The sequence below is a fragment of the Oratosquilla oratoria genome, chromosome 19, assembly GCF_046742065.1.
Source record: "Oratosquilla oratoria isolate Oo_2021 chromosome 19, ASM4674206v1, whole genome shotgun sequence".
In the NCBI taxonomy this organism is placed as follows: Eukaryota; Metazoa; Arthropoda; class Malacostraca; order Stomatopoda; family Squillidae; genus Oratosquilla; species Oratosquilla oratoria.
Window position 1 is genome coordinate 13,036,994 of NC_134795.1, and position 12,500 is coordinate 13,049,493.

The 12,500-nt window shown below is 40.6% G+C and overlaps 1 protein-coding gene across 2 annotated transcripts in view; it reads right to left on the minus strand.

The window, feature by feature from the left end:
- Positions 1-12,500, minus strand: part of LManII (Lysosomal alpha-mannosidase II) — a 670,847-nt gene that overhangs the window by 184,440 nt on the left and 473,907 nt on the right. For both annotated transcript variants that reach the window (XM_076202638.1, XM_076202637.1), the window contains exons 12-13: positions 7,321-7,547; positions 6,552-6,635 (exon numbers count right to left, since the gene is read on the minus strand). In XM_076202638.1, coding sequence (XP_076058753.1) covers positions 6,552-6,635; positions 7,321-7,547 — 311 coding nt within the window. The remainder of the gene's footprint in view (positions 1-6,551; positions 6,636-7,320; positions 7,548-12,500) is intronic.

Sequence of the window (12,500 nt, forward strand, 5' to 3'; positions counted from 1 at the left end):
AAGAAATTGCATAAATGATGAGGAGTTAAAGCGGAGGAGGAGAAAGGGGCGAGATGGAGGAGAAGAACTTTACAGAAGAGAGAAAAGCTGGAAGATAGGGTGAAGTGCAAAAACGAGGCGAAAAGGACGAAAAGATGAAGGAACAAGAGAAGCGAAAAGAAATAGGAGGAAGGAGAAGAGAAAGAAAGGGAGAAAAGTATCGAGAGGATGGAAATGAAGGAAACGAGGTGTTGGAGGAGGAGGAGAGGAGGAGGAGGAGAGGAGGAGGAGGAGGAGAAGGTGGAATAAGGAGAGGAAGAGGAGGAAGAAGATGAGAAAAAATAAAAGCGGAAAAAGAAGAGAAGGGAGAAGGAAAAGAAGAGTAAGAGGGGAAGGAAGAGAAAGAGGAGTAAAGAGGATGAAAAGGAGGAAGAGGCGATAAAAGAATTGGAAGAGGAAGAAAGGGAGAAGGTGAAGGAAGAGGAAAGGGAAAATATAGAATAGGAGGAAGAAAGAGAGAAGGATAAGAAAGAGAACGGGGAAGAAGAAACACACACACACACACACACACACACACACACACACACACACACACACACACACACACACACACACACACACACACACACACACACACACACACACACACATATATATATATACTGTATATATATATACTTATATATATACATATATATATGTATATATATATACATATATATAAATACATACATATATATATATATATATATATATATATATATATATATAGAGAGAGAGAGAGAGAGAAAGAAAGAGAGACAAAATAATATAGCGTAAGAATATACGAAGACGAAGAAAAAAAAAGGACTGATGAAATACGAAGGAGGAAGATCATAGTATGAAGGAATAAAGGAGAAAGAGGAGGATGGAGGAGGAAGAAGAAGAGGAGGAGAAAGGAGAATAAAGTGGAGGAGATTGGAGGAGGAGGAAGAAGAGTAGGAGGGAGGAGGGAGAAGTGGAGGAGGTGGGGAGGAGGAAGGAGAAGAGGAGGAAGGAGGATGGGGAGGAGTAAGAGGAAGGAAGAAATGAGAAAGGGGAGGAGTTAGGGAGAGGGAGTAGAGGGGAAAAGATTAGAAAAAGGGGAAGGAAGAGAAGGAGGAGGAGGAGGAAGAGGAGGAGGAGTACGAGGTAGAGGAGCACGAAGAGGAGAAAGTAGAGGAGGAAGAGAGAAGACAGAAAGAAAAATAAAAGAGAAAAAAGAAGAGGAAGACACTGAGAGTAGAGAAGGAGGCGGAGAGGAAAAAGAGAGAGGATGAAAAAGAGAAGGGGGAGGTAAAAAGAGGAGAAAGGAATAGAAAGAGCAAAAACAGGAAAGAGAGAAGAAGTATTTGAGAAAGAGGAAGAAGAGGGAGAGGAAAAGGAGGAGAAAGGAGGAGAATAAGGGAATAATTCGGAGGAAAAGAAGGAAAGGAAGAAGAAGAAGAAGACGTGATAGGCGAGGAAAGAGAAGCGAAAGAGAGAGAGAGAGAGAGAGAGAGAGAGAGAGAGAGAGAGAGAGAGAGAGAGAGAGAGAGAGAGAGAGAGAGAGAGAGAGAGAGAGAGAGAGAGAGAGAGAGAACAAAAGCGAGACAACGAGAGAGAGGAGAGAGAGAAAAAGGGAGAGAGAATAAGAAAGAAAGAGGGAGAGAGAGAGAGAGAGAGAGAGAGAGAGAGAGAGAGAGAGAGAGAGAGAGAGAGAGAGAGAGAGAGAGAGAGAGAGAGAGAGAGAGAGAGAGAGAGAGAGAGAGAGAGAGAGAGAGAGAGAGAGAGGGAGAAAAAGGAGAAGGAGGAAAAGGAGGAGAAAAAAGGAGAAGGAGGAAGGCAAAAGGAGACAGAGGATGGGTAGAAGGAGAAGCAGAAGAATGAAAGAGAGAAAGAGGAGGAGAGAGAGGAAAAGGAGGAGGAAGAGGACGGAGAAGGAAAAAAATGAGGAAGAGGGGGGAGAAGAAGGAGAAAGAGAAACAAGAGGAGACAAAATGGGAGGGAAAAAAAGAGAGAAGGAAGAGAGGAGATTAGAAAAAGAAGGTTAGAAAAAGGAGAAAGGGGTACAAGGGGAGGAAGAGGAAGAAGAGGAAGATAAATAGGAGGAGGAAAAGGAGAAGCAATGTTAGGATGATGAGGAAGGGAAGAACGAAGAAGAGAACGATGAGGAGTGGCAGGGGGGACGGAAGAGGAGGTGAAAGAGAGGGAGAATGAAGAGGAGGAGGAGGAAGAGGAAAGGAAGAAGAGGAGAAAGAGAGGATAAAAAAGAGGGAGTGGAAGGAGGAAAAACAGGACAATAAGATGGAAGAAAAAGGAGGAGAAGAAGGAGAAGGTGAGAGGGGGGGAGGGAAGAGGAGAAAGGGGGAGAGAAAAAGAAAGGGAAAATTAGATGAGGAGGAAAATGTGGAAGAGGAGAAAAATGAATAAACGCAGGTAAAAGTGGACGAGGATGATGTGAAAGGAAGAGAAAGAGAAAGAGAAAGGAGATGAGATAAAGAAGAAGACAAAAAAAGAGGAGGAAAGAGAGGAAACAGAGGAAGATGTGATGCGGTGCTGATGGAGGAGAGGAAGGAGGAAAAGGGAGAGAAAGACACTGAAGACAGTTGAAAGAACTCCAATCTTCCCAGGAGTCAAACGAGAGTCTGGTTGGAGTGGCGGTCAGGCTCGGGGCCAAGAGCCAAGAGCCACGCATGAGGTCTGTAAATAAGAGTTGGTGGAAGCAAACGATCCAGAAACGGAAGAAGAAGAGGAAGAGAAAACCATGGAAGGGTCTCACAAGGAATAAAAGAAATGGGGCTGAATGAATGATGGTGCGAGATGAAAAAAAAAGAAAAAAACGGGGAGAGGGTCGGATATAAAAAAAGGGGAAAAAATCGAAGGCGGGAGAAAGATTTAGAATGAGAGGGCGAATGCGAAATGCGAAAGGGACGAGACAGGAGCGGAGGAGCAAGTGCAGTCAGAGGGAAACTAATGCGTCCAACTCGCTGAATTAAGAGACGAGCGCAAGTAAATTAGGAATTAGGGAATCGAGTGAGGAGTAACAGTCCCGGATGGAGAGAGTAAATGAAGTCGAGAGGGAGTCAGGAGGGGGTGGAGTGGGAGGGAGTCATCTCAAAGGGTTGGGTGGAGGGTGTGTGGGAAGAGGGCCAACACTAAGATGTAATTATGGTGGGCGGGAGTCAATCTGAGGCAAAAGGAACCAAAAGACCAGGTATGGGAAAAGGTGGAACTACGGCAAGAGGAATTACATACGTACAAAGAGATGGAGAGGTAGATAGGAAGAATGAGAGGGAAAGAAAGGAAGAGAATATACATATATGAATAAAACAATCCTGTATCCAGAAGAAGATCGCAGCTGTGTTTGATAAATAAAGCAAAAGTTCAAGGTGGGGAGTTCCTAAAGCGGCTTCAGGACTGGGGTCCATTAAGTAGGTTTTCAGGGAATAAAGCTATATGATAATAAAATGAACTATTTCAAATCGGGATTCTGGGAAAATATTCTGTGGAGATCCCTGGTCAAGGTTTCTGGCAACGGGTCTTCCCCTTTCCAGGGATTATGGAAATTCTCTTGGTCAAAGGTCAGGCGAGTACACAAACACAGCTGACTTTCAAATTCCTCCCTCGTTGACTTGCATACCAGTTATCATTGAAATGCAGGTGAGCCAGGTTCAAAAGGGTCCATAACAAGTGATCAAAACTGGCATTCAGTCTTGGCTGGGAAAGGCAAAAGACTGATTGCATCGTTGTGGAAAGTAACTCATAATTTCAGGTTTTAGATATTTAAGACAGCTTTGGCAGTGCACGTTCTCATAGTCATGTAGAAACTGGCGGTGACTCGAAGATGTGCATGAAAGGAAAAAAAACACTTGAAAGAAATTTCAAGACTCACAAATTAATACCATAGTTTTGATACATACATACATACATACATACATACATACATACATACATACATATATACATACATACATACATACATACATACATACATACATACATACATACATACATACATACATACATGCATACATACATGCATACATACATATATATACCCAAGGTTTTTCCCCCTAAAAGGGGAGGTAGTCAAAAAACAAAGGCATAAAATCTACTCCCACCCATTCCATCCCCACATACTCCACTCCCATCCATCCCCTCCCTGCCTCTTATCTAGGCACCTCCTGGATTACGGGTCATCCCTGCATCTTGTCCACTGCCCTGGCTTCGCCGGGGGCTTGGCTGCGCAAACAGCGGCCTACGGCCGCAACGCTCCGCGCTCTAATCCCACGATAGGAATCCTGTGCTGGGGATCCCGTGTTGGGGTTCCGCCCCGAGACCGAGGTCGAGGCCGAACCCAAGGGACATTTTTTCCTGGTCAGTTCAAGGGAACATGGCGACCACTGAGGACTTGCGACCACTGAGGACTTGCGACCACTGAGGACTTGCGACCTTTGAGGACTTGCGATCTTTGAGGACTTGCGATCTTTGAGGACTTGTTACCTTGGAGGACTTGTTACCTTGGAGGACTTGTTACCTAGGAGGACTTGTTACCTTGGAGGACTTGTTACCTTGGAGGACTTGTTACCTTGGAGGACTTGTTACCTTGGAGGACTCATTACCTTGGAGGACTTATTACCTTGGAGGATTTATTACCTTGGAGGATTTACAACCTCGTAGGACTTGCAACTTCAGAGGACTTGCATCCTCGCAGGACTTAAGACCTTGCAGGACTTGCAGCCTCGATGGGCTTACAACTTCGGAAGACTTGTACCCTCGGAGGACTTGCACCCTCGGAGGACTGACACCCTTGGAGGACTTGCACCCTCGGAGGATTTGCACCCCGGGAGGACTTGCACCCTTGGAAAACATGCACCCTCGGAGAACTTACAGCCTCGAAAGGCTTATTGCCTCGGAAAACTTACAATCTCGGAGGACTTACAGACCTCCCCTCTCCAAGACATGTAACATTTTCAAAATGTGTCACCTTTAAAATGGTTTAATTTTAATTATTAGTAGATATACATACATACATATATATATACATATATATATGAATATATATACATATATATATATATATATATATATATATATATATATATATATATATATATGCGTTGTTGAAGTCAACAGCTGCGATAGCATTATTATGCTTGTAGAAATGCTTTTCTAAGTTGCGCACCAACGTGCGGTCGTCTGGAAGCAGGTTCTTAAGCAGATTGCTGAAGTCCATGGTGTATATCTCTCGAGACGTCTTTCGGCCTTAACTGGCCATCTTCAGGAGGTGTGGGCTGGTCAAATTGATGACGGAGAATGAATCGAAGTGGCTTTGGGACGGTATATAGCGATGGGGAGTGGATCACCGGGCAGCGCCCGGGGCGGTGGCGTCAGCCAATCAGCGCACGGGAATCATTCTCTGCCTTCTGGTTGGTAAAGACATTTCGGGCTGTTGCTGGATGTTGATAGCGGGTTTTTGGTTGAAAATGAGCACCGCTTCTGTCATTCTTAGTCGTCTGGTGTCGTTGTTTCTCTCGATGATGGTGGTGTTGTTTTCCATGTGGTGCCTTTTGAGTACGAGCCCATGTTCGTACAGGTAATGCCTCCTTATGGCGCCGTCCTGCAAATGGGCTGAGATCCTCTTCGACAGTGTTGTGGTGGTTACGCCGATGTACTTGGAGTTAGGGCGACTGCAGTTATATACAGTTATATACATATGTATATATATATATATATATATATATATATATATATATTAGAAAAGTAGGGATTCCCTGTTTTTCATCAGTAAGTCTCAGTGTTGTTTTTCTAAAATTAAGGATATGAATATTCATTGTTTCGTGGTAAAAGTATGGTGTTCGTTTTACTTTTCAATGGAAATCTGGGCGTCCTCACATACGGCACAATAAATCCAAATGTCTGTCTTTTTTAAACAGTTACAATTATAGTTATTTTACGAACTGGGCATAATTTAACATCTTTCTAGCTTTTATTTTTCATTTATATAATTTGTTCTTTATGCTTTAATAACCCAAAGAAAATAATTGAAATGTGTTCTGATGCACTTTTAGATAATACTCAGAAATCAAACTGTTCTAAAAATAAATGAATAAATAAATAAATAAAATGGAGCGTCTGTGATGACGCCCCTACTGTTACATATAAAATTTAATGAAAATAAAACAAATAAAGCTATACCATAGAAATAAAAGCATCAAATATTTTGACTAATGATATATGCGTTCAGTATTATATACTAGTATTATGTCTGTGCAGATTTACAAAACTGGGTTCAGGCGAATTGGGAAAATTTTACCATGCCATTTTCATAAGGATTTCCACTTATAACAAGAGACCTACTGAACATCGAAATATATTGACATAAGAAACACTTTAATTATAAAGAAACCACTGTGTATTAAGACATATTGAATATATAGAATATCAATTTTTTTGTACATTTCCAATTCGTCATGGGGCAAATTCAGGTGTCCGCATTGGCACGTCAGAATTCGAAAAATCTATAAATGCAGTCGATGCAGAGAGCATCCGATAGAGGTTTATGTACCTACCTGGTACATCGTGATTTTGTCGTCGGGTCGAACGACTCCTACACTATGAAGAAGGCCACGCTTGTCGATGGACACAGCCAGATTCTGCAGAATAACAAGGGAATGAAAAGTAAGATCATAATAAAATGTGAACAATAAGTTATGATGGTAAATATACATATCATTGAAAAATTTTGGAAATTGGTGTTGAAAACCTGTTGCTATGTGTGAAGTATCTATGCCACCTTATAGGTTAATCCCATGAGAAAGAAGTCTATAAATGGTGAGATGCGTTGCAAGCATACGGGAGAATGTTTATTAAGCTCTTCAGTACTATGGCATTATTATGTAGATTCATGCCATGACAAACGTCGGATGTCTTTACTTTGTGTTTTAGGTTTGATCTCCACCTGAATGGGGTCTCACCCGGTCGTGATACTGTTCAAGTTTGGGGCCACTCTCAGAGTAATAGAATCATACAAGGTTTGCTAGACTAAATCTCAAAAGCGAGACGCGGTTCTGGTGGAATTAGACAGGAACTAGAGTATGCTTAAAAGTGGCAGTTTGCCGACAAGATTGACGAGATAAACACCAAATGAGGACGGAGCCTTTATTTGTACGACGTTTTGCTTATTACAGCTTTTTCAAGTACAAGTTGAGATACAAATGCTTGAGATTAAATAAGGGGAAAGGAGGGAACGGGGAGAGAAAAGGGGGGGGAAGGAAGAGGAGGAGGAGGAGGAGAAGGGGGGGGGGGGAATTGGACACTGGGAACTAGAGTATACCGCACCTCGGATTTGACAGTGAACGCCTTTCCGGGTTCCCTCTTCGTGATCTTGGAGGAAGTGGATTTGAGAAGCCTGAAGTTGCCAGTCCTCGCCACGTGGTACTGAACAAACCCGAGAGGAGGGATATTCTCTGCCAAGAAGACCAGTTCCAATTCAGCCGTCGAGTTCCGTCCTGGGATATCGAGGACGGTATGAGGAATCGAACTGAGCTGAGTATCAACTGCGGTACCTGGAAGAGCAAGAGGAAAAGAATTTTATCGTGTTACATTGACCCGTTTAAGATCACATCTCTCTTTGATATAATTTTGGCTATCATGTCATTTAGTTGAGGGAAAGCCTCATCTATTTGGCTGCCTTAAGGCGATTTTATTAAATTTATCAACCCCTTTGATGTTCAGCGTGCACACGGGCGCACGCACGCATATGAAGTGAGTAGTACTCCAACGTCTTAAGTCAACTCTCGAGGGATATTCTCCATTGGCCTTCGGATCTGCTCCAAAGGGACATTCCTTTATCTCCAGTGACAAGAGGACCAGGCTTTCCAGACAACGCCCTAATTCCTGTTCAGACTCGCGCTTCCCGACTACAATAGACGCGTCTACCGTCATCGTCACCCAACCGATGTGATTTTTTTTAATATGTGTACCCAAATATGGATATGGCAACCCTTGTGTATATGTATAAAATAGTTATTCTGGAAACCCTTCGAGGCTTCTTTGGAAGTTGTATGTATGTGTAAACCAGAGACGACTGGAACATTAAAGAAAAGAGACCGTGTCGAGTTTGCTTCTCCAAGCACCAGTACTTGATTACTCAATGTAGACAGAAACTACAAATCTACATACATCTAGCGGATGTGTGTATATATATATATATATATATATATTCATATATATATATATATATATATATATATATATATATATGTATATATATATATATATATTTGAGGAAAGAGAGGAAACGGAAACTCGAGAAGAGCTTTTGAGTCTCGAGTTTCCGTTTCCTCTCTTTCCTCAAATTTGTCACGATGAATAATCATATATATATATATATATATATATATATATATATATATATATATATATATATATGTTGAAATGACAGAATGCGTGGGAAGGATGATGAGATAAACGAAAAAAAAAAACTTGGGAGTTTTATTACTAACGTTTCGTTTTTTGAGGACGAAACGTTAGTAATAAAACTCCTACTATATATATATCACACAGGAAACCCACAGTCGGAGAAAATAAACTTCGAATAAGGAAGAATCCTATATTTCGGCTATCAACTGTAGCCCTCATCAGGAAAGTACATGAGACAGAGGACAGAGGGGACTTATAAGCTACAGAAAAGAGAAGAAATGTGGACAGATGGCATCATTCAGGCGATGCCATCTGTCCACATTCCTTCTCTTTTCTGTTGCTTATAGGTCCCCTCTGTCTCACGTACTTTCCTGAAGAGGGCTACAGTTGGTAGCCGAAATATAGGATTCTTCCTTATTCGAAGTTTATTTTCTCCGACTGTGTGTTTCCTGTATGTCATTTACAAATGTGCTACTACATTTCTGTTTAGATATATATATGTATATAAACTAAAGGGCTTAGTCTGAGAAGAAACAGATCAGGAGTTTTGAAGGTTTAGATGATAGCAGAACCACTGATTTCAGTAAAAGCTGCGGACATCTATTATTATTATATACAATACATAGAAGGACAACTATTTAGTATGTAAGATTATGCAGTATTTTTGGTGGCTTTTGATTACTCTTCATTCCATTTTTGTGATGCCTGGCCTCTCATTTGGTTTTATAATATTTCATGTGCTTGGACTTGGCTAGAAAAATACTTCCAGATAATGACATACACTGTTAAATACTCTTAAAGCAAAATCTATTTCATAGTAGGTAAGGTTAGGTTAAGTTAGGTTAGGCTAGGTTAGGTTACTTTAGGTTTGGTTAAGTTAGGTTAGGTTAGTTTAGGTTAACTTAGGTTAGGTTAGGTTAGGTTAGCAAAGGTGACGGCACCTCAGCTAAATAAATCAATTTGGCATTAACAAGAGCATCATTAATAAAGAGCGTCACTGTATTGCATCAATACCTTTTTAAAAAATAAATCACTTTCTATTTTAGGTGACTAATGGTTAGACTCTAATCTACATCGTTCCATACTATGGTCCATTATATAGACTTGTGAAAATTACATTGAAATTTTGTTACTCCGTGTTGGAAATGGTCTCTCTTGATCGAGTTACTGTAATCTCGCGTGTAAATATATTCTAAAACTGTGCAGAGGAAAGTTATTCTCGACACTTACTGAAAATAACGTTTTAGTTACAATACCCCAATTCACCCAATGCGCACGCAAACTATATAAAACAGTGATTGGAACAAGCACGTTAACCCTAACTTCGTGTTAAACTTATTTCACAAACCAGTTATGGATGAAGTGAAACTTATTTTAGGATACAGACTGTTTTGGAATCACCAAGCAGCTCGTTGTTTCTTTGTAGAAGTTGGTAAAATATTTTGTAAGTTAGAGAGATACGCTCAATCTTCTATATATCTACATTAGTTGAGGTATGGTGTACTGTGCAAAATCTGCCCCAAGTTAATTGCTCTAAATGTTTATTGGTTAGACGCTAATCTAACAAACTGGACAATCTATTCAGACTAATTACATGTTCAATAGCATAAATTTCTTACAATTCATATAAATGTATTCTGTCCATCTTAGGCCTGATGGTTGGACGTTTTCAACTCCAACAACAATTCCAACACCGGTCAATTGGGAGGAATGGATATCCTGCAGGGGAGACTTGAGGCGATTGATTGATTTGATTGATTGATCGTACTTCTTATTAATAAATTGAACAACCTCAATAAGGATGAAATTGTGAAATATAACTTAATTCTTTCTGCCAACACTTTGATTAATTCCATTGGTCTACATGTTGCAGATCCAAAATTTTATTCCAATGAAGGATTTTATTCAGAATAACAAATTAGGTACCAAATGAAAGAGCAGAATCTACTTCACGTATAGCAACCGTTATAATTGATGAATTTTTCCCATAAATTAAAAAAAAATATGAAATTGTACGATTCAGCGCCGATGTTTCAGCGCCAGACTATTCAGCGCCAGGCTGTTTAACGCCTGGCTGTTTAGCGCTTGCGCGCTTCTCATTAGCCATTTTCGTGAGGTGGAGTGTTTGGTTCAGTTTACCAGCAACAAACCGTGCTAGCTGAGTGTGGAACGCTACTTGCCTGCCTGCTCCTGCCAGCTCCTGCCTGTTTGCCTGTTCCTGCCTCTGCCTGCCTACTCCTTACCTTTATATTGTTCGCTTTTGGAGCTGACGCCTGGTATTTTGTGTTCTGTTAGACTAAAAATTTCAACCAGTGCAAAGCTAGAGAGAAGAGTGAAATTCTCACATGAAGGATATCTATATCGATTTGATGAATTAAGTATGTCACAGAATATTAAGTTTTGGCGATGCCATTAAGATGGAAGATGCAAAGCCAGAAAGCATACATTAGAGGAAACCGTAATTAAGAAGATTAACGAATATACCCACCCCCATCTGCAGTTGAAGTCGAGGTGGAAAAGGTAAAGAACGAATACAAGACATCGAGTTGAAAAGATATGTGAGCCTCCAATCATTATTATCAACAAATGGATACAAAATGTGTCTCAAGCTGGCATTACACAATTACCTAATAGGCAAGCAATGCGTAAAATCATTCTGTGGAAACGGGATAAAGTCAGCCAATTTCCTGAAAACCTAAGTTCGATTTAAGAGTTGCCTCACGAATACAAAATATACAAGCCGGAACCAGGATTATAGGAAATGTTTTGTTCGATGGACAGAGAAATGGGCAACGATAGATTTATTATTTTTTGAAGAGAGTCCTGGTTGGAACATCTAGCAACTTCAAACATTTGGAACATTTGCTTTTGCACCACATTTATTTCAGCAAGTGTATATAACTCTGGTCAAGAAACATGGGGCCGTGCACCCTGCTGTACTATACAAACTCCCACAGAATAAGCAAAATGTAACTCATATGAGAATGATTGAAATGGTTAAGCAGCCTTTGCAATCATGAAAACCTGCTTTCCTAATGTAGAAATCAGAAGTTGTCTGTTCCATTTCTCGCAAAACTTACTAAAACAAATAAAAAAATATGGGTCTCATGGGTTCATATAACAGAATTCCCGAGTTTGCTTTAATGCTAAAATGATAACGGTAATTTCTTTTGTACCAAATAATATTGGCCATCACATGGGTGCTCTTGCAACGGCCTTGCCTGAGGAATTGGTTCCACTTCTGTATTAGTGTGAAGATAATCATTTTGGCCGTTCACATCGGAGAGGAACTGGGAGAAGACAACCATCGTTTCCCACAGAGATGTGGAACGTGTACCAACGAACTTTACAAGGAGAAGATAGAACCAATAACCATGCTGAAGCAGCAAACAGACGACTACGAAGCGAACTGGGAATGTTACTTCCATCAATATGGAGCTTCCTCCGTGCTCTTAAACGAGTCCAAAAGAGACGAGATGAATATTCCGAGAAACTTTCAGCTGGACATGAACCTTAAATCAAATTACTAAGATATAGAAAAGGAGACGAAAGAATATATATATGTATATATATATATATATATATATATATATATAAATATATATATATATATATATGTATATTGCTAAACAGAAATGTAGTAGCACATTTGTGAATGACACACAGGAAACCCACAGTCAGAGACAATAAACTTCGAATAAAGAAGAATCCTATATTTCGGCTATCAACTGCAGCCCTCTTCAGGAAAGTACACAAGACAGAGGACAAAGGGGACTTATACGCTACAGAAAAAGAGAAGGAATGCGGACAAATGACCTCACTCAGGCGCGGAGCAAACTGGGGTGGCGGAGGAGGGAGGGCGTGAGGTGAGGGGGGGTTTTAAGCTCCGTACCAGTTTGCTAACAGCTGCGCGTGAGATGATGTCAGGAGTCCACTGTCCTTTAGAGATATTAAAATTAGGGCATTCCTCAATTAATGCTGATTCGACTATTTTTCTCCTGAAACCGCAGTGTGACTTGAACACTAATCTGGCCTTACCCCAGTCGAAAGAATGATTCTTATTTTTGACATGAAGAAATAGAGCCGAATTTTCTTGC